Below are 26670 nucleotides of genomic sequence, written 5' to 3'. Positions count from 1 at the left end.
TGCTCCTGCACATCCATCCTATGCTAATCCAAGGTCTCGCTCCGCCCACGCTCCTAGGCCGCCATTCGACTCTGTCCTACGCCAGCATTGTGCGTTGCACTGCCCTGATCTGTATGGCTCACGCCACTATATGTGTTATTGTGATACAACTGCACCTAGGTGAATTCAAAGCATATGCATTTGAACGGTTGCCTCTTACGCCCAGTGCTAAAATTTGAATCTAGCTGTGTTACTGCCTATGCATTTGAATTGCTGCTTTTCAGGCCCTAGTGCTAAAATTGAATCTAGATATGATACTGCCTATGCATTTGAATTGCTGCTTCTCAGGCCCTAGTGCTAAAATTGAATCTAGATATGATACTGCCTATGCATTTGAATTGCAGCCTCTCAGGCCCTAGTGCTAAAATTGAATCTAGCTGTGTTACTGCCTATGCATTTGAATTGCTGCTTTTCAGGCCCTAGTGCTAAAATTGAATCTAGCTGTGTTACTGCCTATGCATTTGAATTGCTACTTTTCAGGCCCTAGTGCTAAAATTGAATTTAGGTGCTACATGACTGGATGCTAATTGCCAGCAACTTCATTGCACAAGTCCCATTGTGCCCTTGCATACAATGCATCTCCCGACGCTTTACACTGTTCTACTCAGATCACTACTCTATATCATGAACATCCAATATCCTACCTTGCTACTAAACTCACTCCCTCATGAGTCTACACCTAATCCCCACAATCCAACTGATATGCTCACCAGTCCCTGCACTGTTCCTCACAGGAACCTTAAATTACGTGCCAGACTCCCAAGGCTATATGACCCTTTAACCAAATCATCTCACAGCAAGGTTATTACTAGACCCCACAGCCCCTCCCAGCACCCTCTTCAACTGAACAGTAGACTCTCCCGCGAGCCTATCGTCGCCCAGAAAGGCACTCATTAAACTGTGCTACCACCTCTGAAACTAGCACAAACTGGGACCAAGGGCGCACTTATAAATGCCCGCTCTATGGTAGCCCACGCAACAGACATTGCCGACCTACTGTGTAATGAAGATCTGGATTTCTTAGCTGTTACTGAATCCTGGCTCCATCCTACAGCAGGCCCTGCAATTACGCTAGCCATACCAGATGACTATACCCTACTAAGACTCGACCACACTACCTCTCGAGGCGGAGGTTTTGCCATTATAGCAAAAACCAAACTCTCACTGAAAATTTCGCCACCCTTTAACGTAGGATCATGCGAATCCCTAACCGTAAGCTAACCTTATCCAATACACAGTCCATTTCCATTCAACTCATTTACCGACCACCCGGCCCTCTAGGATCATTTGAAGAAGACCTTACAAACATACTATCAAATAATCTCAAGAACCAATGCCACAATAATCAATAATACCTTAGAAGAACTAGGCTTTACCCAGACGATGCCAGAGCCCACTCATAGTAAAGGCAGAACTCTGGACTGGCTAGCTGTGCATACGTGCCCAGTCCTGGTCTCATCCATATTACCGCAGCCCTGGACAGACCACTATTTGATCTCGTTCACCCTAGAGGTGACACCAGCGCAAACTGATAGTATAGCTCCAGCTGTCCAGACTAGAAACAAAAAGAACACCACCCCTGAAAACCTGGTCCCATTGATCTTAACGACTCTGAATGCCATTCCGGACTACACAGATCCCTTCACAATGGTAGACCTGTATAACAAAGTCATGCTTTCATCTCTTGATGACATAGCTCCCCTGAAGTTGAGAAAGAGCAAACCTCGAAAACATATCAACACTTGGTTCTCTCCTCATCTTAAAACCCTCAGACAGGAAAAGCGATGATGTGAAAAAATTTGGAGATCACATCCCTCAGAAAACAATAAGAAAAACTGGAGTATACTAGCCTCCCAATATAAAAAAGAAATTATCCTGGCCAAACAAATGTCCTACAGCACGCGAATTTCGCAAGCCAAATCTAACACCAGAGAGCTCTTTACAATACTAGAAGAGGTAGAATCGCCGACTTGTGCCTCAAGGATAAAAATTGGTGCATGGGTATACAAAATGCTTTAGCTAACAAAATCTCCTCTCTCAAGACAAAGATAAGCATTAAAAAAGATTCCCTTCTCTCTTCCACTAAACCTAGTATCTTCGTCCCTAAATCAACACACCCCACACGGACACACCCCCCTGCGCCCAATCCCCACTTCAACTTCCACAAAGTTTCTACTAGAGAGGTTGAAAAAGTCATTCTCACCCTTAAACCTTCGAACTGCCACGGGGACCTATGCCCTGCACAATTGATAAAGGATGCGGCTCGCGATCTCGCACCATTTATTACCAAACTAATAAATGCGTCATTCACATCAGTCACTGTAACTAACAACTTGAAACAATCCTGGGTCCTCCCCCTTCTCAGAAAACCGAATCTAGATCCTGCCACTCCTACTAATTACCACCACATCACTACAGTACCGTTCCTACTTAAAATCCTCGATAAAATAGCATACCAACAAATCCAACATTACCTCGAACACTACCATCTATTAGGAGTCCGACAATCCGGCTTCAGGCCTCAACATGGTACCGAAACTGCACTCATAGATCTCAAGGCACAGATAGATGAGCTAGATGAGCTGAGAGATGAGGGGTAAGACTGCATTATTGCTGCTCCTTGATCTCTCAGCCACTTTCGACCTGGTCGACCATGAGATCCTATGTAATCACCTACAAAAAGCAGCCCATTTCTCTGAAGAGGCAACTGACTGGATCCAATCCTTTCTAAACAACCGCACGATGAGAGTCTTCTCCCTATTAGCAGCGGCCGACCCAACCCCTATCACCTCTGGCGTGCCCCAGGGATGCTGCGTCTCCCTGACCCTGTACAACATTTTTACGAAGCCCCTTTTTGAGGATCTAGATGGCCTGGGTATCACCTACACTATGTCGATGATACCCAATCCTCATCCCGTTGACAGCGGATTATGACAAGGATTTGGCCTTCGTCAACAAAGTGTATCTCATCATCATGCCAGTGGTTAAGATTAATTCTAATTCTAAACCTTCCAGCCATCACCTCTTTGTTTTTGCTATGTCACCCCGAGTGGGACGGGTATGCCCAGACGTGGGTCCCGTGCCTGCTGGGCCTAGAGACCCAAGCTACTCCTCACTGATGAGCCCCAACAAGGGCGAAACATGTTTGGGGATGCTTGTGGTCTCGTGCAGAGGGGATGTGGCCTAGCAGTTCGGGCTGGACTGCCCCTTTTGGGGTGGGGCCAAGCCTGATTTGCATATGGTCTTTCCCTTCTGTAATGGCTTGGCAGGCGAAGAACGGTGGTCTGGAGGGTTGCCCAGAGCGTTGCCAGTGGTTAAGATTAATTCTAAACCTTCCAGCCATCACCTCTTTGTTTTTGCTCACACGGTCTATGCCTGAATGATGACAAAACAGAACTCCTCATTCTAGGGTCCTCACATAACCTCAACAAACTAGACCAAAATGACTCCTCTCTTGTAATCGACAACAATAAGATCAATGTAGCCAAGGAGGTCAAAACCCTCGGCTTCTACCTAGACTCCACTCTTACCTTCAAAAAACAAGTTAATGCTATGGCATCCGCCACATCTTACACATGCAAACTCATCAGAGCAGCCAAACCATTCCTCTCACCATCTAACTGCATCACCCTAGCCAGGGCTCTGATCCTGTCCAAGCTGGACTATTGCAACGCGTTATATGTAGGTTGCAACAAATATATCACGAATAAAATTCAAATCCTACAAAATAACGCCCTAAGAGCGGCCCTCAGCATCCCGAAGAAAGCCCACATTTCGGAGACTAGAAGATCTGTACATTGGCTATCTACGAAAAATAAAATCTTCCTCAAATCTGTCTCTTTGGCTCACAAATGCCTCCACCAAACAGACCCTCAATACCTTATAACTAGATTCACCAGACCAGCCTCTTCTCGCCCCTCTAGAAGGGCCAACTCCAATCTCCTCCTTGTGCCCAGATTTAAACGTACGATATCTGGAGGGAATAGCTTTCCTGTAAAAGAAGCACAATTTTGGAACTCCCTACCACCTCCTTGCAGGGAGGACCTCCCTTACTGCCAATTCAGATCTAAGACCATCCATTGGCTTAAGGACCACGATATATAACGCCCTACTGCTGCATCACATTACAATGACTGTAAGTATGTATGTATACACAAGCGGGCAACTGATCTGCGCAGATACAATTCACGATATAATCTGCATTCTTGTATATAGTATTGCCTATATTGTATATTTTGTAACTTATACCTCATCGGCTCTCATTGTTGTTTGATGTTTCCAGCACTGTAACCTCAGCTGGACCTCATCCTTTCTGCATGTAACCAAGCTTCGCAATCCTCTTGATGCTTCTGCGCCTTGCTACCCCTGGGTTAGGTGCGCACTATAAATACAATACAATACAATACAATACAATACAATACAATACAATAGTCGCGGTTGGGCTCAATGACAAGTCTCTTGTTGAGGGCAACTATGAGTGCGGCGAAATCTGGTTGCTCTTCGGGGGTTGGGGGTTTGATAAACGTCTTGACCTCACTGCCAGCAAAGTTAAGGAACACGTTGCATAAGTTTGGTGAGTTTTCTTCCCCTGCTGCCTTAATGAAATTGTTGAAGTTATCTGCCCATTCCACCCACCACAGGCCTTTGTCTACCTGTGGGGTTCATGGAGAATGGGGGCGGCAAGCGCTATGTGGTGGCAGTGGATCTCATGTGCAGATCAGGCATAGCAGGGGGTTGGAGTACAGGAGGTTGAAGTTTAGGGGCATTGTTAGCGCTCATGGCGATGCCTGTTCGAGGTTGGGTGACATTGCGCCATCTCCTGTGGTGCCCTTTGAGGGCAGTAGGTGGTGTTAATGGCTATGGGGATGAGTAGACTCAAGATGAGTAGGTGCACATAGCAGGAGGACGGGGAGAAGCTTGTCCTGGGCGGTGCATCTGGCATTCACATGCACACAGAGATGAATGCCCTCCAGTTGTGGGCCTGTAGGGTTTGATTAGCGGCCTTATAGTGGAGTAGTTGTGTGTGGCACCTCCACTACACATACACAACTTTTTTTTTTCTTGAGTGACTTCCGTGGTGTTGGGCAGCAGGGCCCACTGTGTGGCCTCTGGGGTGGGGCCGTAACCCTTTTGGGAGGGGAGCGGAGGGGAGCTGCAGCATAGCAACGATTATTGCGCCACCCACCTTCAGGATCGCATGTGCAGCTGTGCTCCAGCACGTGTGGAGACGCCAACCGCTGGCGGACTGCCGCACAGCAAGGAAACTGGATGTTTCCGCTCCACTCACAGCGCGAGGAGCCTATAGGATAGGCGTGACTGGGGTAGGCCATGGATCAGGCATCGTGTTGCAGCAGGATCGCCATCCTCGTGGGGGTCCACAATGGAAACAGGCAGGAGCTGGCTACTGCAGTGGAACGTAGCACAGTGGGATCACCTGCATGCAGGAACAAGGAGGACCCGGTGTGCGAGAGGAATAGCCTCCTCGCCAGTTGCTGAGCCTGGGAGGCTCGTGTGGAATAAAAGGACTCCACACCAGTGGAAACAAAATCCCTGACCATGTCCACCCAGCTTTATTCCAGCCCCAGTGAATAGGGAAGAAAGAGAGGGGAATCCTATAATTGCAGCTGATAGGTGGAAGCAGATTGGAGCATCTTCAAGCATACATTATGGCATCCTTTAATAGTGGTGTAAGCCTTTAAAGCATATCAAAGGAAGCAACATAGTGAAAAAGGTGAAGACAACAGAACAAGTAATACACACATTAAATAAATTGCCCGTATTCTGTATAGCCCATTTTCTGAAAATAAAGAAAGAAAACTCACTGTGTGTTAATGACAAGTCTATCCCACTGTCCTTTAATGTCATCCTCAGAAGGCTGCTCTGTAATATACAGGCCATCGAATTCCAGCTTTCTTGCCACTTCCTTCTCTCGCTTAAATATCACCAGAGGCACCTGAAAGTAATGAAAAGTTAATCAAATAAGATGCAGTCATATATCCCGCTTACTTCCCAACTCGTCAGAAAGAGTTAGATGATGTTCTGACTTGGCCATTAATGAGTCTAACTTCTGTTAAGGTGACTGCCTTGCCTACATACGATCCCCTGTATGATGGGTACGTTCCCCTTCCTAAAACGAGCAGGACTTCTCACACTAGAATATAGTAGTGATAATTACAAACTGCACAAGAAAGAGTAAAAGTCTCCTGTGTCACCGTAAAAGCCAGGCATGCAACTTACAGTATTCAAGATGTGAATATAATGTAGAGTGCCTCCCTAAAACAGTCAAAATGGAGATAGCGTCAAAACCCTACACGTTCCTCTATCAATTACCAACACATGAACACTTTGCAGGAGGATTCAATATCTGGGGGGAAATCGGGTGAATTCTCTGGATCTTTCATTTCATTGCAGGGATTTCATGGAATCCCATTTCACTGCATTTTCTTTTACAGCATTTTACCACAGGGGGAGATCACGCCAGTCTTCCTCCACCAGCTGCATACATCCACCATTCTAAATAACTCAACCCATCCACATCTACATATTTGCGGTAAAATACTTACGCTGAAATGGGATGCCATGAAACTGGGATGCGATGCAAAATGGTGAATTCCAATTCATTGGCTTGTATGTGACCACCTACGCTAACATCCCTCTATCCAACCCCCTATAAACACAGCAGTCAATTAACTGACACCTCCTACCGCGCCTCATTTCTCTTCTTGTCATTACCAGTGCTGCAGCCCTCCACTAATAAAGAGCTACAAATTAACCATCTGTATATATATATATATATGTGTATGTGTATATGTTTGTCCGGCTATACAAATCCACACCATTGAACCAACGTCTACCAAATTTTGCATGTATTGCTCTTTTGTCTGGGGCAACATCGTGGTATATGCTTGGATGCAAAAAATTCCCTCTGTATACAGCCTCATTTACTGATACTCACCCCGATTCACTACAATAGGTACTAGAAGGAGGCAAAATTTGGAAAAGTTTCTGAAGCAAAATGTTTGATGTGTTGGATATTCCTGTGAAATGTATTACTACTGTATACAGTTTGAAAGTGTTTATTAAACATTTTTAAAGGGAATACAAAATAAAATATGTAATTTTGTTATTATCATGCCACTCCAAATATGGGAAATGAGAAGATTACAGTTTGCTTAAGTTAATTCACATGAATTGGCCCGGTAGTGGGCTGTTTGTCATGCTGAGAACCTGAGTCTTTGGTCGTTTGGTTGGAGAAACGCTGCAGTTCAGGAAGCGCCCGTAGGCAAGCTGAAGCTGCAAGGGAGCAGTAACGCGAGCTGCCAAAGTAATTCTACACTGTTTCATGGACATATTTTGCTGGAATTGAGGCACTTCTTATTGTATTTATTGGGCTCATTGGGCTCTCTGTGTCTGGTCTCGCCTATAACGTTATACTAATTGGTGCTTCTCTTTTGTTGCAGCCCCGCCCCCCACAATTGCTGCATCACCAAAACATCCTACTTCTAGGTAGGGCACAAACACTGTGCGCTCCCGGAAGTGGCCTGCAAGTGGGCTGTTTTGCTTGCGGCGGAGGCGTGTGGCACTGGTAACAAATTCTATACTAACCTGCTAGCTACAGGTATTACCAGAAGCTCCTTTGTTTACTTAATTCTGGAATACGTTAAGCAGCTGAACCTATAGCAATTGTTTTCGACGTAATAATGTGGCTGCGGAATGCTGTAGGTATTAGTGAATGCATGTTACGGGTGACTTATTGAAATGAAACGACGAATACTTCATTCCACAATTGAAAGAAAATATCATTCTGCAGGTCCCAAAACAAGGCGCATGAGTATGGCACAAGCATCAGTCATGCCTCTGCCAGGCTCATCCGACACGGACGATGATCTGGTGGAATGCGCCCAGCAGCACTCCTTGGCGTGTGAACCAGGTCCAATTGAAGAAACATGGACAAATTTGGATGGGGTTCACAAGTCCTCGCAATCATTGTACCATCAGGAGAGAAATGGAGACCCTCTTGCTGTAAAAAATTGCAACCTTGTGAAGCCCAGCATAGCAACAAAACATATCTGTGATAACAATCAATCATTTTTAGACACGCCACCCATATTCTCGACAGGAGAAATTTCATTGTTATGCTTATCCCTGTGGGATATTTTACCCATGCCAATGCGCCCCACTGTACCCCTGTACAAATGGGGAAAGAAACAGTCATAAATGGATGCGCAAACCCCTGTGCATGCAAAAAACTGCGCATGGGTCACACTCACCAAAGGCTGCACACCCCTGCCACAAAGTCAAAGTGGGGGTGACAAAAGAATTCTCACTGCAGGAGAATGCCAGTGGGTGCTGTTACAGTTAACATGAAGCAAGGCCACAGAATTGGGCTAAAAACCTTAAATGCCTTTTAAAATGCAGCTTTTGCAACCTTCACAGTGCTGTTTTGGCGCTAGATCCATTCATTTTTCAGTGAATCATTGAGAGTAAAAGGATTACAGATCATCGCGAGTGGCCAGAGAAGCCGGGCCTCATTGACTGACAGCAGCTAAGAAATGTATCTTATGATAAACCAGCTCAATAACATTTGGTTCCATTTTCACGGGAAAAATGCTGCTAAAAATGGCAAAATATGTAACAATTTCAGCTGTGCAGAGTAAACTCTGATGTAAAGGATTTAGTTTAAATGTACTTTTTCCATGAAGAAGTGCAAAATCGCCTATTTAAAAGCATGTTTTTGTGACAGCCCTAATTCTCTAAATGTCCAAATCCCTTATAAACTGTGTTCAATTTTATATGTTTTAAATGAAAGATATTAAAGTCAGAGCCCAGTTTTGAGTTAACTATTTAATTCTGACTTGACAGTGGCCAGCTTGGGAAAGATGACCCTTCAGGTTGACAATCCCCTGCTACAGGGAGGCTTAATTGATGCTGGAGGTTCTCGCATATTGACAACAATGAACTCATCAGACTTTTGTCTCTGGCCCAGCCAAGGACAATGGCAGGCTGAGCACTGATCCCTTTAGGGGAGGGGCAGGAAACTTCCCTCTGGACCCCACCCTGATCAAAGGAATTTGACAGCTGAAGCCTGTTGAAAGGAGAGAAAATGAAATTGCTAAAACATATTTGTTGTTTAAAAAGCCTATTTGTGATTAACCTTTAACTTTGCAACATGAAGGAGGACAAATCTACAAATTGGTAGTTGTAAATCTAATTTTATGCTCTTTCTGTAAAGACGCGAGTGAACCATGTACTGCATAAAAAACCAAAGTTACACAAAAATAATAATTGTGGCAAGACTATTGATGCTGCAAATATAATATTGTATACCCGTGTTCTAGGGGTAATTGCCCAGATACGTACTGAATTAGGAATTGTTAGGCCAAACCATTATGATTAAAATTGACAAAATTCCACAGAACGACAAAGACAGCTCTTACTGAGATGGGAGTTAGATATCAGGATAACCCATAAAATATTTATTTATTTATTTATTCACATTTGTATAGCGCACTTGCAGCCCATGGACATCGAGGCGCTGTTACAAGTAAGTGTTGGATTCTTAATTCAGCAGATATGCATGAGACCAGAGGTCTTATGGATACAAAATTACAGGCATAGTTGCAGGTGAGGCATGATATTCATAATACAGTGACAGAATGCATTCAGGTACGTTTCATACAAAGAGCTTGGTTTTAACAGCTTTGCGGAAGGCTTGGTGGGATTCAATCATTCTGATGTGAGGTGGCAGTGCGTTCCAGTGGGTGGCGGCCCGAGTGGGAAAGCTGGCGCCGCCAGCGCACACCTTGCGTGATTTGGGCGTGACAATCGTGTTGGAATAGCACGTTCTTAATGGTCTGGTGGCAGAATGCTTGGAGATTCTTTGGGTCAAGTATGGTGGAGCAAGTTCATGGAGGCATTTGTGGGTGAGGGCGAGTGTTTTGAAGACAATCCTCTCTTTCACCGGGAGCCAATGTGCCTGTATGTAATGTATGTGTCTAATTTTATAAGAGGGCATAATTATATGAATGTGCATTTGTGGGAAAGTTAAATTGTGGTACACATCAATGTGGGAGTTCCCAAATCACATTAAAAAAAATTACAGCTCTTTCCGACTTCCAACCAGAAAAAGGCAAGTGCCTTTGACCTATCATAGCCGTGGGGGTGTGGTTTGAAATTCTGCCCCTACCATAAACTTTGTGATGTCACTTGCCATGATAAATATAGGAACTTCACCACACACACTGATTCCTGACTCCATCCTGATTTCCGAGTGACGCCCTGTTCCAGAAATCTTCATCTTGTCCTGATCCAGGCTACTTTGCAAAACCATGGCCCAGCAATTGCTGAACTCTTTTTCAGCTAGGCCCTAATCCTGGACCATCCTAAACTTCAGGAAATAATATTTCTGATCCAGTCTTGCTTGCTTCCATTCAAGTTTGCCTACTGAACTCACAATCCCGCTAATCTCCAGGGTCCAGTGACCAGAAGTGCCAATTCAATCCAATCCGAGGTGCAGTCCAATTGACAAGAACCGCCCAGCTGACCATCCCGCTAGAGGTGCCCTGCTGCCTGTAGATCCGACCCGTGATGACCAGAACCCTGATGGTTCAATCTTAATTTACAGTGGACTGTAAGTATCAACAGGAATCATAGTAACCCATAGTATATTTGCCTTGTCCTATCCCATCTCTCAACCCATCCTCTCTTTAACTTAAAAACCTCCAGTATTGTCAGAACCATTCTTGCGACCCCGTTTGTAATCCATAGTGTAAGCGCTGATTTTTTTTTTTCCTCATTTGTTTCATTAGACTGTAAGCCATTAATGTTTTGGATTAAATAAAGTAATTCCCATACAGAAAACATAGCATCTGCCACGTGAAGAGTTACAAGCGGCCGTGCCTAACTGTGGAGATTCCTGGGCGGCATTCTATTTTTCTTAGTCATTAACATAGTTTAAATAAAACCAATCTGTCATTTTAAAACTGAATTTCTGCTTTTCTCTGCTCTATTTTTTCGAAAAACGCCTCTCATTAAAACTTTCACAACTTTTTCAATTTTATAGCTAGAGACTTAATTTCAACTCTCAGTTAAACCTAAGACCTGTAGCTACATCCACAACCATTGTGAGACAGTATATTTGACCCGTTTTTATTAAAGATGGCATAGTGAAATTTAGGAGTGAATTTGCATTTTTGCAAAGTTTTACACATGTCTTTTCCCATTCAAAGTGTTTTTTGACTTCCATTCTGATCTAAAGTGTGTACTGTGGATCATATTGTAGTTTATGTTGGTTAGAACCTGTTCAGTGTTGCACCCCTAGGAATTTCTATCAATTTAAGGATTTTTGCACACTTTTCCTTGTTTCACAAAGCCATTTTCAACTGTCATTTTGAAAAGTGTACATTTCCCAAAAACACTTTTTTCTCTTGTTTGGGGAGGGAAGATTATATTTAAACACTGTACTCTGTTCTTCATTCATAAATACCTGCTGATTACTTACATCTGTGTAGAATTGCTCATTTGTGAATTGAGAACTTTGCAGGGGGACCTAACCGCTATCTTTTCACAAGCCATAACTGTTCTTTTTCCTGTGTTTTATATTATGTATTACTATAAGTGAATTCAATTGCTTTACTTAATTTCTGAATTGTTTTGTCACCACATTGGTGATTGCTGCCCTATATATATATATATATATATATATATATATATATATATATATATATATATATATATATATATAAATAAAAGTGCGTTTGATTTGAATTTTAAATAAATAAATACAAATTCACCTTTATCAACCAGCCTGATTCCTGGTCCACTGTGACCTGGGGGGTATTTTGAGATGGGTGTCATATGAGTGGTACATCACTCCTAATATTGAACCTATAGACATTATAAATAAGTATTTCATCTGTGCTTTACATGCTAGGCGAGATTCGGTTGTATTGCCTGATTGAAATCCTTAACATCCAAGTATTTGGAAAATAGGGGACCGGAACTTGTAATTTCAAAATTAAGTCCAATAAAGGAAGATGATGGTTTAATTGGACCAGATGTAAATGTAAATTCAGAAATCATTGAAGAGCTAAAAAAGCATTCTCACCTTCTCAATGTGATCTTTTTGGTTGTAACCGCAATGCCAGAAGTGTGTTGTAAGGCATGGTCGAGTTTAACCACTGAGAAGTCGAGAGGTGTGAAAGAATTAGAAAATGATAAGGAAGGTTTAGGCTCTAACGATACTACACTAGACACTGATTTATCTGCTCATGTGAGGCAGAATTCTATATTAATCTTAGAGCCAGAAATTCGCTATGCCCCGGTATTTGATGCAGCTAATAAGGATACTGCTATAAATGACAGGCCTTCCGTTGAGATCCCTGAAGCGAGCAAAGTGGCTGGCAAATTTATGGTAAAAATATCCCAAAAAAAGAAAAAAAATGCGGAGAAAAAATGCTTTGCCTCAAAAGGTGTTAAATACCTCATCAAGAAAATTCTTAAGAGATCCCAAGCTGAAGGATGACAATTGTTGTGCATCATAAACAGGATGTGATTCTGGTAAATAACTAATTGGATGGGGCAATAGAGGCAAATGAACTCTGCGCTGGAGGGGACACACTAACTAGGGAGTTTGAATCTGAATATGAAGCAAGTACTAGCACTCTATCCGAGGCATTGAAAAATAAAGAGATGTCAGGCAGAATAGATAAGAATTTAAGGTCAATAGAGAGGGGAGTACAGGACGTTTTTGATATCTTTAAGAATCCAACAGCTATATCACGCCCTAATACACCCAATGCTGCGGGCCTATTGTATGCAGAATCTGCTGCAGTTTGGAGCAGTACCATATAAGCAGCTCTGAGCAATGCCTATTCAGTATGTTCCACTGTTCCTGAAGTGGTAATAAAAGAGGTAGGAATGGTGAAAGAAAGGGCTATGGCAGCCAATGGTAATGATTTGCCTGCTAGTCTTTTAGAAGTGTTTGGCACAGATGAAGAGGCAAGGAAAGGAACAATGAATTAGGGGAGAATTCAAATGCAAGGGATACTGTATGTCCTAATATTAGGCCTGAAGATAAAGTACAGCTATCTGAGATGGAAGTGAGGAAGATCAGTGAGGATATTCTAATTAAAAAAAAAACTTGAAGGACTAACCCTTGGAGAGAGTCAGAGCAAGGAAAGAACACATGAGCACATTCGGGAAAGTACAGGAACAAAGATCAACCCTATGCGGGGATTCATTGGGGGAAGGTGAAGGATACAGAACTATACAAAATAGGGTGGTGGGATATTATCCTCCTAATGATCAAGTTAATTATCTAAGGAAGCCTGTCTTTCCATATTATCCAAGTGTGATAATGTAATATGTTTATGAAGGCGATGGCCCAAGTTCTCGGAATAAACTATACATATTAAGCCTGTTTTCTGATATACCAGAATTAAGCCTGATAACATCTGCTGACATAAAACTGATTGAGTTTATCCATGAACAAAGATACAATTGTGTGAGATTGCTGATTCCCTCTCCCCTCGTTAAGGCTCTGATACTTAAAGAAGCAGGACCATTACAAAGGAGATGATTTGATGTTTTTGAATTTCAATGTAATGTGCAGCCTGTGGGTGTAGGAATATAGGGAAAGGATGGAAATGTTCTGCCTGAAATTTCAAGGGAGGAATTGATGAAAAATAAAGATGGTGACAAAGGATTAATAAAAGGTTATGAATGAATGGTTCTCTCTTTCTTTGAAGGAATCAATTACACAGTTGAAAGCCTTGGGGCAACCCCTTTAGCCTAAAATCCAACTTTAGATTGATTTCATGGAATACTAGGGGATGCTCCCATCTTGTAGTGAATAGGAAGGTATGCCGTGAGTTGGCGGAATATGACTTAATATTGCTAAAGGAAACGTGGGCTACTGTGCCAATTTTGTGGGGGTGGATTCAATATTAGGTGCATAAAGCAAAGGCTGGGAGTAAGGGTCGTCCGAAAGGTGGTCTTGCTCTGGCCATGAGAAATGACAAATCCTCCTTTTTGGAATCTGAAGAATTCATACAGGAATACAGGAATCTATAATTGTAGTTACATGCAGAATTAAAAGTAATAAAGGTCTGAAAAATGGAAGTTGGATTTATCTATAGGGAATGTAAAGAGTTACATACTAAAGGCTAAAGTTTCGAAAACCACAGGGCCAAATAGTCTGTCCTTCATGACCTTAAAGAATAATCCAGATCTTTCGGTGAGAATACTACATATTCTGTACAAAGATGTTATAGAAAAGGAAAGGAGCCTGGCTTCTCTTGTATATTTTGCCCATATTTAAGAAGGGCAATAGAATGAGCGTTACCAAATACCGCCCTATTTCTCTGATGAACATAGAGGTCAAGATCTTTTCTTCCATTGTACTGGATAGATTGTTCGCAATCCACAAAAGCAATGACCTCCTTGATGTTCGGCAATTTGGGTTCAGAAAAAATATAGGAACTGATGTTGGAGGGATGTTAGTCACCTTGTTACAAAATAATGCTCAGATAAACAAGAAAGGACCCCTGTATGTTGCAGCAATGGACCTACCTGCTGCTTTTGATATAGTGGGTAGGCCCTCCCTATGGAGAAGATTGCAGAATCTTGCCATAGATGCAGACATACTTGCAATTCTAGTCAGTCTGTATTCGGATACCATGATAAGTGTCAGGCTAAATAATGGCGGCCTCATGACAAATCCTTTCAAAGCAAGCAATGGGCTAAAGCAGGGATGTGCGTTAGCTGCCATTCTATTTAATTTATGTGTTGCTTCTGTTGGTCAATTCTTGGATGGGAAAGGGTTAGTCTCTCCTAAAGTGGGTAAGTTAATTGTTCATTGGTGTGCCTATGCAGATGATTTTCTTTTATTTGATACCACTAAAGTAGGGCTGCAGCATTTGATAAACACATTTGTGGAGTACATAACCTATTTTAAATTGAAAATAAATGCAGCAAAAACTAATAATAAATCTGGGACAAGGTAACAGGAAATAATTAGGATTCTCATGGGACTGTAATGGAACCAGATTAAGATACAGAAATCAATGACATTTTTGGGTTATGTGTTCTCAAGCGATTTATCACAGAATTGCATTTAAAACTGCCTGAAGTTGAAAGCTATGGATGCTGCGAAACAGCTAAGGATCATTGAAAGAAAATATGGTAGATACTCCTTAGATGTATCTATTGAATTATACAGGAAGAAAATAATTCCAAGAATTGGTTATGGTTTGGAATTTCTTCCAGATTCAATAATTCCGTATTTAAAGATCATTGAAGGCATTATCTGGAGAAATGTATTTTATCTTCTGCCAAAATGTATTCCCTTTGAAGTGGTATGATACAAGCTTGGTCTCCCCTCCCAAGAAAGTTGTATGATATGGAAAAAGGCCACTCTTCTAAGAAAACGTTTGTTGGGGAATCGTAAACAGCTATACAGTCCCCTAGTTGACAATGAAAAAGGACATTTTGTGAAAAATCTGCATGAAAGTGTGGAACGATCATTATTACAAATGGGTCTATCATTACAAAAATTGCTGGACAAACCTTTAAAAGTTAAATCCTTGGTAAAAGCATTTGACTGGGGGAGAAATAATGCAATACTAATTAAATCAAGTATATATGCCCAGTCAGTGTCTTTCTGGAAATGGTATCCTGAACCCGAAATGTATATTTTGAAATATCCCGCCAGAACAATTAGGAATTCCGTTATGAGATTCAGACTAAATGTTTTAAATACTCAGTAAATTCAAAATATTAGGAATCCAGTATTGGAAGAATACAAATTGTGTAGGCATTGCTCCACTGAGGGGAAAAGGAAACTTTGTATCATCTGTTACTAAAATGTCCAAAATTAATGTAAAAAAGAATTGAATATTTTAAACAATTTATACATGTATACATACATCTCAAGTAAACTGTGAATTATTGCGGCATGAAATGCTACATGGAAGATCAATGGTCCTGAAAATAAGAATTGTTGCCTTCCTTAAAAATGTATGTGGACTTAAATAGATCGTATGAATGTGTTTTTAGGAAAAAACATTTTTAAGGAACTTCACATAGCAAAAGATAATGACGAATCTAAGATGTAATTATACTGAGATAAATGAATTTGGCCTTATGACAGTACCATATTTTAAGTTTTAACAATTAGTGAAAGTCGAAATTAGGAATGTGAAGATCAATTTAGTGAGTGGCCATTGTATGGAATGGATAAAATTATGTTGTTTTAGTCACTTTGTATGTAAAGATATATGAAATTGTTAAATTGTTGTTTTTCTTTCTATTCATTTTGTAAAGGTTTACATAAACCAAAACGAATAACGGAAAAAAAAGAAAAATCACAAGAATAGAGCACAATCAAACATTCTTTCTTGGACATTTTTTCAAATTTGCTGAAGCTATTGAGTGACTGAAACATGCCGCACAAAAAACAAACATAACTTGGAAAAGCTCCATCTGATGCAAAGCAAAAATCAGTATCAAGAGCTTCTGAAACACAACAACAAACAGCAGCACGACTTGACAACCAGAGGACAAGAGCAACATCCTCCAGGGCACATGAGACACCATTTGATAAGGATACGGGCAACGCCGGGGACCCCACCTCGTTCATGATATTTACTGGTGAATGAGACCCTAACTAACCTCAACCCCGCACCCACTCATGTACTCATGTGGACTCTGGTCCACCTGACTGGTTGAGATCACTTGTGATACCACACTAAGACATACCGGTGGCATTAAAAAAGATTAATCACAGTTAATTTGAAAAGTGGCAAAGTCTGTTTTTGTCCTTGATGCAAATCCATGTCAGAAAGTTCATGTGAGGAGACACTTCGAAGAAAGTTAGGGGATGTAAGAAAGTAAGATTGGGACGTGATCACACTTGTGTGAGGAAGCAATAGTTAACTCTCTTTGGGCCTCCCCGCCCGATCTGTGAGGCATCTATATAACATCCAGCATGGATGCTATGTTGGATGTGCCAAGTGGCCAACACACCTCATGCAACTTTATTGTCAAGCTCGAGGAGGTGTCAGGTGTTAGGAATTGAGTACTTTCAGTGAGGTGCTCATTAAAACAAGGTCAAAACATGTTTTCAGCACCTTCTTGAAGCTAGGTATTTCCAGGCAGAGCTTCTCTATGCATTGTAGCTCCTATATAACAATGGTAATGGATGCCTGAATCTGGAAAATGGGGAGTGTTGCCCCCCCCCCCCAATTGTAACCATTGATTCTGATCATCAGGATTAGAACATTTGGTCCAATTTAAAATCGTTTGAGAAATCACACAGACGAGTTACTAAGGAATTTGTATATTTATATGGGTGCAGGCAATTCTTGAAAAATGAATGACCACATCACTGTGGTAGCAATGTGGGTTTTGCCATGATGGTTTTTGTGAGAATGTTCTTTGTTTTCTCCAAGATTGTCCTTGCCTATATTGATTTCTACAGGTCTATAATGCGGTCATTCACTTTTTCTAGTAATTAAAGAAAAGGCTGTGTTTCTTGACATGCTATGAAGGCAGCTAAGCACAAGTTATTTAAAAATATAGCCAGGATAGGCATATCTGGCCATGAAGGACGGATATTTCATTGAAACTAAGGTTGGGCCAAAACATGTTTTTATTTTTGTCCATTATCAAATTAAAAAATGGGACAGTTACTATATTGCAGCAAAACAAATCCTATTTTTCGGTGGGGTGATTTGACGAAATACCAAATATTTGTTCCCCAAAAGAGCCATTTGTTTTGTAAAAAGAAAAAAAACAAATACATTAAAAAAGAACATTACTGAAAAAAGCTAATACCTTTTTAACAATTTGTTTTCGTTAGAAACCTAGCTTTTCTCTTCTTAACCTGTTAAATTCTTTGTTGTTGGTAGCACTTGTGTGCTGTGTTTGCATTTCATTTTGATTTTACTTTGTGGGCTGTGGACTGGTGACTGTGGAGTAAAATCTCCAGGGGCTGGGGAAAGGCAAATGTGGTGGTTTAAGTGGCTGATGGGGCTGCTAAAGTGGCAGCAGGTTTGGGTGAAGTGCAGCAATCCAGCACCCTGGGTGCATATTAAGTGAAGGTGTCTACCTAATCAGGGGTGGATGAGGTGGGCATCACATTTGAAAAGGATTAATGGGCACAGGTTCTCAAATGATCAGGAATCCACAGGAGTCATTGCATCTATCACAACCAACTTCACCCATAAAAGGTTTTTTCCTGTTCCTCTAACTAATCCAATCTCCTCTGCAGATGACTTATCTTTGAGATTCCGTTTTATTGTCCTGGTGCACCTGAGACACATCCTTCCTAAACTGTTAGGCACTGCTCCGTTAATCTTTCAATCAAAGATAGGCTTGGATTGCAAGATCTGGTGTGTAGTGCAGCATAAGATCTAGCGCATGACTCGAGCCAGAGATGTCTTGATAAGGAGTGCAGAGTCGATCAAGTGACCATCCTGCATAGCTCTTGTATGGCTACACCTCTCAGAAAAGCAGTATAAAATGAATCATCTTTACCAGACTGTATCGCTCCCCTCTGCAGGTGTCTTGTATCCCACCACAATGTCTAATGCAGGTCACAAATCATCTGGAATTGGTCTGCTTGGTCACAGCCATCCCACTGGATTTGTGGGCAGTAGCCACAAACAATTGTGTGTCCAGTCTGTATTTATTTGATCTGGTTATCTAATGGCCCATAGCTTTCTCTGGGTCCCCCCAGGGCAGCATGTCCTTCTCCTTGCAATGGTGTGATGTGGGGTGGAACAAGCATGTTGTACCAACTGATTGATAAGGAATAATGCTAACCCCTTTCAGCTGACAAGATGACTACTTGAAGAGTTGCCTGCCAACCATAAGATCCTACAACTCAGCTAAGCCTGGTTTCAAAATGTGGGGCCATCGGGTATGCCAAGACCAATTCAAATATGTTCAGGCTTCCTCACAAAGGCAGACAGCACGATCAGTTATCCCCTCACTGTAGCAATCTGCAGTCCTTCCTTTACTGCTTAGAGTGCAAAATCGGGCATCACCCACTGAAGCTGAGAAATCAAACTAATTTGAAAAAGCACAGCCACCTGCAGTAGAACAGGTTCTCTGTGTGTTGCCACTTAACTTCTACCATAAGGCCCAGGACTTCAAATAGGTCATGGCCCTGTAACCGAGCCTCTACCCGGTTGGTAAACTGCCCAATTCCTGCATCCAGAAACATTGGAATTATTTACCCTGGCTTTGTCGAGAGGGGACAAGGATCCCTCTCAGCGTGAAGTGGGAGGCCCAGGGGAAAGGCCAGAGCCAGTCTGCACTAGGAGGTGTGAGAAACCCAAGAGCATCCTCTCACCTACTCACCTGGGATCCTCTTCTCAGGTGGCCAGGGAAAGGCCATTGCTTTTGGATCCTGACCCTGGGGATGGAGATGCGAGGGAAGATCACCTGGGCGGAGGGTCCTTGGAGATTGGGGAAGAGGGTGTCCACAGGTGATACATGGTATCCCCCTTTTCCCTGTGATAACCAACCCTAGCCTCCCCCTGCCTTTATTGGCTGTTGTCACTCACATGTCTCTCACATTTCCGCTCATTCATACCACTCTAGCACTGGGGTGAGGAAGAAGCGACTAGGAGTGGTACACCCTAACATGTCATTTCACCACTCTGGTACTGAGACAAGGAAGAGGCCTGAAAGCTGGTATGAGGGACAGGCATGTTCAGACAACACCAGTAACAATGGTCAGTCAAATGAGCTTGAGGCTCACACCTGCAACCAGTTAAGTAGTTGTAGGTGCATAAAAGGTGGAGCCAGCAATCAGAACAAAGAGATCAGCAGGAAAGAAGCCGGGCTGGGTGTTTCATGCCTGTGAAGAGAAAAATCAGGTGAAGGAGGAGGCTGACGAGGAGGGTCCTGCCTGGAGGCCAGGATGACAGCAGATACCCAGGAGAGACTGCGATGCCGAGGCCCGAGCAGGCCATCAGAGGGTCACAGAGGTTGGAGCCTCCATGGTTGGGTGCCCACATCTAGAGCTGTTGTTTTGTTTTTGCTTGGCCATGTGAGGAGAACACTTACACTTACATTTCCCCGGACCCCTGGCAAAACAAGTTATTGGACTCAGCCTATGTGTTATTTCTTGCCTAATTGTTATAATAAATATAAAAAATGGCTCGTTACAGGCCCTTTATTCACACAATATAGGTATAAGTGTATGTTTGTTTATGTATGTCAAGTTCATATAGATATATAAAAAGATAAAACATAAATGGCATCACTGTTAACAAGGCAGCAGAAGACACCTTCATCTTGGCCACTACGACACTGCTTAGTCCATCAGCAGACAGGTGAAGAGATCCACCATGCTAAAGGGGTCTGAGGCGGAGCGTCCTCCCTCTCAGCGAGACATCATCACCCGGGGATCCAAATCCTAACTAACTCTGCCACGCAATGCCCTCTCCTTTATGGGGTCATATCCCCGCCCTTCTCAGTTGTGTCTGCCCTCAGCTGAAGAGCAGATCACAAGTCAAAGGGACAAAGGGTGGAAAAAACCAGTCAGAAGTGGAAAAACACAGCGCCCCTCTCTTTGCATTAATTCCCAGAACTCCTTATCATGCACCTGCAGGACGCTCCGACTCCCTCCTCGTATTCGTCCTTCAGTGGACAATACAGTAACTATTCTCCACAGTAAGTCCACTCAGCAATAATATTTATGTAGCTATGTGACCTTGCTCTGCTTTCGCTACTGAAATGCTTGTTTATTATCCGAGGCCCGTGGAGACGCATGCTTTATTATAGTGATGGGAGATGAGTGTCCAAAATGGCTGCGCACCAACGCCATGTTGTTCTAGCTCACATTTCGCACAGGCATTATAGCTGTGGAGCATGGAAAAGATTACAGAACAGTAAGTTACCGGCAGCGTCCACGAGCGGAGCTGCCGGAAACCCACAGAGAGACTTCCCAAGTGCAAGGGTGGCTCTCAGTACTACGGCGACGTGGACGTAGAGCAAAGAGCAAGGAAAGAAGATGGCCGGAGGAGCCGCAGGGACCGGTGAATGAACAAAAGGTTACACTCATACCGGGGCTATCCTGGGGTTACTGTAGAGACGGGAGTGGTGATAAAGTGGATCTAGGAGGGGAGCAGGTGGTACTAGGAGTAGAGAGGTGGAGAGTGAGTCAGGAGAGGTCGGAAGGGTAGAGGAAGGAGGGTGGAGAAGAACAGAAGCAGGGGAAGGTTGGGGGAAGAGATCTGGAGGGAAGCTGAGGAGAAGAGACAGAAGAAGAGAGAGAGAAATAGTTCTACCAACAGGAGAGTGAGTCTGCAGAGGAGGTTGGGGAAAAGTACAGCCCGGCATAGGGAGAGGAAAAAGGTGAAAGAAAGTCATCTCGAGAAAACGCATGCCAGGGTAGAACATACTACTCTGCATATGTCACTTAGGAAGTCTCTGCGGGAGTTAGATAGATAACCCCTCCTTTAGGAAATCTCTAGGATAGGGCCAGACTAGACAGTGGGGTACCCTGGCTATAGTAAATCTATACTGCCACAAAACCTTTTGTGCTAGGGAGATGGGAGCCTCCTCAAGCTTGAGTGAAAGGTGACGTTCCCCTAGCCTTAAAACCTGAATTACCTGTTTTTGTTTAACAGTTTTTGCAACAAAACAGAACATTTGTCATGAGACTCATTGTGAACATTGTCGCACATGCCAATTTCTGAGAGCAGTGCCCTTTAAATTTCAAATGTGAACAAGCACTAAGGGTATTGTGTTATGACCCTGAATGCAGATCCCTCACATACATTATCAATATGATCTGAGAGTTATGCAACGTGGGTATTGCGCATAGGGCATGCCCTGTGGACACCTTGCCAACGTGGCCACATCCTAGCATAATATTCCTGTCCACAATATCAGCAAGTTAAGGCATCAGGCAATGCCCTTTGGGTACTGCTAATGGAATACCTCATCGCCACAGGCCATTTTCCAAGTACCTCTATGCAGGGTATCCCAGTGGCTTGGCACCATGCCGAGTGATTACTGGGCACATTGTTACATTCAACCATATCCTATACACATTACCCCTTACTTCTGGGCCTATATTGCATGGCACACAGCCATTTTCAGTGGGTACTGCACCTTGGGCAAGACCTGTGCCCATGATTTCTGCGCAGTCAATTCCTTTACCTAATCAGTATGAAACTCTCCATTCATACAGATATGGATATATGTTTTTTGGGAAATTTCATGCAAAGAGGGACACTATTATAAACGACCTAAAAATGCTGAAATAGTGGTGAAGAGGACTTAATCATAACTAGAGTTGCAATGTTGGCTCTGTGACTGATAAATCATTCTAGATTTGTGGAGCAAGAAAGATCTAGACATAACCATTGTAAGGAAGGAGGGGTCGGTCTGCCCCTCCCCATACGTTCAACACGAAAGGAACAACCTGCTCTTGCAATAGTGGGGGGACGCATTCCTTGCCCTTCTATGGCCGCAGTGGACAAGTTCCTGGCACATACAGAAGTGGGGCTATTGCTACTCCATCTTTGGACTAGGCCGCATTCTGGTGTCTGTGAAGCCTTCTCTCCCCTCAGCAGCGCCGCACACAGTGAGCACTGACAGCCCCCACCTTTAACTTCCAGCGCCTGTGCCACCCAGGCCCATTTCTCACGGATGCTCTGGCGCAAATTGTTGCAAGCAAACAGTGTATTCTTTTCATCCTTCCTCTGAGATCACAGCCCTGCGTGTGACCAGGCCGAATCAGGACTTATGGCCCATCTATCTCAACAAACCCGCTCCTGCACTTCTCAACCCCACTGTTGGAAAATTACTGCCTGGTCACCCCTGTGCCCCTCTAAGCCTTCTTTTGATGTAGCAGTAGTGCAACCCTTCCTTGATGACCACCCTAGTGTGCCCCCAATAAAACCAAGATCCTGTCATTATATATTCTGTCCTAAACTAACATGTGTCAATCCATCCCTTCCCGCTCTGAAGTGCCAGACCCGACAACTGTTAATCACACCCCCCAACAAGTCACTTGGAGGGCAAGACCCCCACACCTTTTACCTCGCCAATGACCTGAAGCAGGATGATGTAAATACACATGTACAATTTATAGGCCTCTCTTAATATCAAAGGTTTAGGTTATGGGTTATTTACTGCATGCCTTGTGATAGTGTATAGCTTAATTAGACAGTACCAGCTGCCTCTCCCAGACCCAACCTGACCTTCACTTGCACGGACCAGCCCAGCTGAACCATGTGATGCCCACCAACCCGCCCAGCTGCCAGCCAATCTCGTGGAGCCTGCCCCTACTAGAACCCATTACCTCATTAATCAAAATGTAACTTGTAGACTGTATGGAAAACATCATCTATGACGCTGTAACCTTTTAAATTCATTGTATCTGTATTGGTTGCCAGAGTGCTCTTGAGGCAGCAGAGTTCTCTGGATGCTGAATTTTACATAAATACCTTGTTGTCTCTCACAACCAATCTCCTGGTCTCTTTCCCTATTGGGATGTGTCCATTATTCTGAGTTCTATTTGTAATGTGGGGATTGAGCACCTTCACCATGCAGCCAGCATTTTCTTTTGGATTGAGATGATTACGTCGTCGTTCCTATGTAATACCCTCCAAATAAAATCGCCACCTCTAGCTCCTCCCTCTCATCTCCTGTGGCTACTCACAAAGAATAGAAAGCTCTGCATGTTAACAATATATAGACAGCCACGTGATAAATCTGTAATATCACCTGCTACTTAGGGATTTTTTAACTAGATCCCCTGAAATGGTACCTGACATCTTTCAGACTCAATGACGCAATAGGCCCACCGCCATTAGAAATGCAGGAGAAGTATAGTCCTTACAGTATTGCTCCCCCAGTCCAGGAAGCCCTTACAAGTACTGTAAAATATAGCCATATTGCTGTGACGAAAATATGACAGTTTCACATGCAATGTTCTGCACTACTGGTTACTAGCCTTTTAGGTCAGGTGTATGCAATAAACCCCCAGAATCCAGGTAAGTCTTCTCCTGCCAGCAATAACAATTGAGTAACACATTACCTCAATGGATGTGTGGGAAAACACCTTTTGGACATACAAAGGAGGCATATCACTAGCTCTCTTGGGCCATCAAGACCAAATATTTCTTTAAGCTTTCTATAAATGCAATCCCATCTTTTGGTGACTTGGGGTTACTTCAACCAAAAAAAGGCCTTTCTCTGTATCACAACTGATTTACCATCTAGGGTTTGCCAACTCAGTCCCTCCATGCGTTGCTGGCACCTTACCTGGCATCTTGTGCAGAGTAAAATAGTTGTGCTTCTAGTGGGTTACTCGCACCCATCAACTCTCGGGACTATGATCCCCATGATGCGGTCCCCAAAGTCACATGACACCTCAATGTTCTTGTGTCACGGTGCTACCCGGAAGCTTCATGAACACTGCAAAGATGAGTACTTATGCACTCGAGGAAAGCAGTGCAGTGCTCCTTAAAGTATATTCTATATTTTCGGTGAGCTCTGTTTCTTTGTTCTGCTTCGCTTCTAGACTGTTACCTTCTGACTCATCTTCTGCTTAGCCGGACTGCCTGTCCTGTTTCTTTGCCTGTTGCGATGCCTGGTTTATCTCTGGACTGCTATTTTGGCTTTTTAACTTCTGTAAACACTATATTCGATTGTCCTTTCTCCCCTTGAACTGCTACAACGTTTTTGGACCCCTTGGATTATTGTGTTTTTCTTTTTGTTAACTTTTTTGGGTTTTTGCTCTGGAATTTTGGATTACTGCAGCTCTGTTTTCCTAGGAAGATTTGCTGGACTTTGGACATTGCAATGATCATCAAAAACTGAACTCACCTCCTCGTGAACTTTTTCTTTGTCCATCCAGATTGCGCCTTCGTGCCGTACGGGTCAGGGTTGTCCACCTAAGTCCTCATTCTCTTCATTAAATCCATGTTGCATGAAGATGTCTGCAGTGGAACTTCCATTGACACTGCGGTAGGAGGTATCTGTGTCTGACTAGGTTCCCTGCATTTTCTATTTTACCATCTTACCAGCAGTTAGGAGCTGGGGACAAGAGGGAGGGAGGTGGTTTGTGTCTGGTTTACTGTCCTGGTAATTCACCTCACGTGTGTTTGCTTCTTTTTCCCTCTAGCACCGATGGTCCCTCCTGCCTGTTAACCTGACAGGCTGAGGGCTCAAGTGATTTCCTATACTCTGCAGGCTGTGCTCTCAAGGGGAAAGTCTTCCTATGAAAGGAAACCCCAGTCACTTCACTACGGCGAATGGGGGTATTTGTCTTCGAGCAAGGTCTTGACAGATTAAGGAGCCGATTTCTTACCACTGGTGCTATGGAACCAGGAGATGAACCCATCGCCGCATTATTGCATACTTTCTCTACCTTACGCACTGAAATAGCGGTTGCCCACATAGTGCTGCATCAGCAAATGGATACAGTACAGAGCTTTGTACACCCATTACCCCCGGGCGATGAGTTTGGGGATGGTGCTGCTGCTCCTGCCCGTCCACTACCTCCTAATCCGGGCATTCCACCTCTAGTGCTATCTGGTCCCTTTCCTTTGGCCCCATGAGAATGTTTTATGGGTCATCCTAAAACCTATAGAACCTTTGTGAACCAATGTAGGCTGCATTTTCTGTGCCGTCCGTGTGTGTTCCCTGATGCTACTACAAAAGTTGCTTTTGTACTTTCACACTTGGGGGGTACAGCAGCTGCTTGGGAAAACCCACTTCTGGAAGCCGATGACCCTGCATTGTATGATTTTGATACTCTTCTAAGGGCCATGCACCAGGTCCTCGATGCAAGGTATGAAGCACAGGCTTCCGATTTAGAGTTTGTGGCTCTAACGCAAGGAAAACAAACCTTGCTTTCGTATCTGCCCTGTTTCAATCAATTAGCAGCAGAGACCACCTGGCCAGAACAGAAAAAAGCCACTATATTCTACCATGGACTTTCGGACGAGTTGAAAGATGCCTTGTCAGTGGTTCCATCATTGCCATCTGGCTTTCTGGCACTTTTGGACCTGGTACTGCAGGTAGACGCCCGCATGATACTAAGAAGTGGCCAGCGTAGGACCCCCCCCGAGATGTGCTCAAGCAAGGCTGAGGCCACTCCGTCTCCTACTTCAGCAGAACCAGAACCTATGCAAATACGGGTAATATGTGGTGCTTTAACCAAGGAAGAAAGAGAGAGATGGATGACCAAATATGTCTCTACTGTAGGCAGACAGGCCATTTCATTTGTGTCTGCCTTAAAAAACCCATTAAGCGAGCGGGAAACGCCTAGACTCGTCCATAGCTAGAGCTGTCTGGAAGAGTCCTAATGAATCTGGCTCTGCAATCGCTGGGGCTACTATGCACATTTATTTGCCTATGACTTTTACCTTTATTGGGGTCTTTGGGCTCACTGTACCCGTTATGATCAATTCCGGAGCAACTGAGAACTACATGGATGCCCACTTCACACAAGAATATGGTTCCCCCACAAGAGTTAAAGGTACCCCAGAGTCGGTATAGGCTGTCGATGGATCTTGCTTGGTTTTGGGTCCAGTAACGGAACAAACCTCGCCTGTTCGGATTACTACACAAGGCCACACCGAAACAGTCACATTTGAT

General features: G+C 43.4%; 1 protein-coding gene across 1 annotated transcript in view; it reads right to left on the bottom strand.

Annotated features, from left to right (window-relative positions):
• RYR2 (ryanodine receptor 2) overlaps positions 1–26670 on the bottom strand; it is a 3854281-nt gene that overhangs the window by 366102 nt on the left and 3461509 nt on the right. The window contains exon 95 of the mRNA XM_069607971.1: positions 5862–5992. Coding sequence (XP_069464072.1) covers positions 5862–5992 — 131 coding nt within the window. The remainder of the gene's footprint in view (positions 1–5861; positions 5993–26670) is intronic.

The sequence above is a fragment of the Ambystoma mexicanum genome, chromosome 4q (genome assembly GCF_040938575.1).
Source record: "Ambystoma mexicanum isolate Mex_15411 chromosome 4q, UKY_AmexF1_1, whole genome shotgun sequence".
NCBI classification, from domain to species: Eukaryota; Metazoa; Chordata; class Amphibia; order Caudata; family Ambystomatidae; genus Ambystoma; species Ambystoma mexicanum.
The sequence above is the reverse complement of the archived record's forward strand: the minus strand, read 5'-3'. Positions and strand labels throughout refer to the sequence as shown.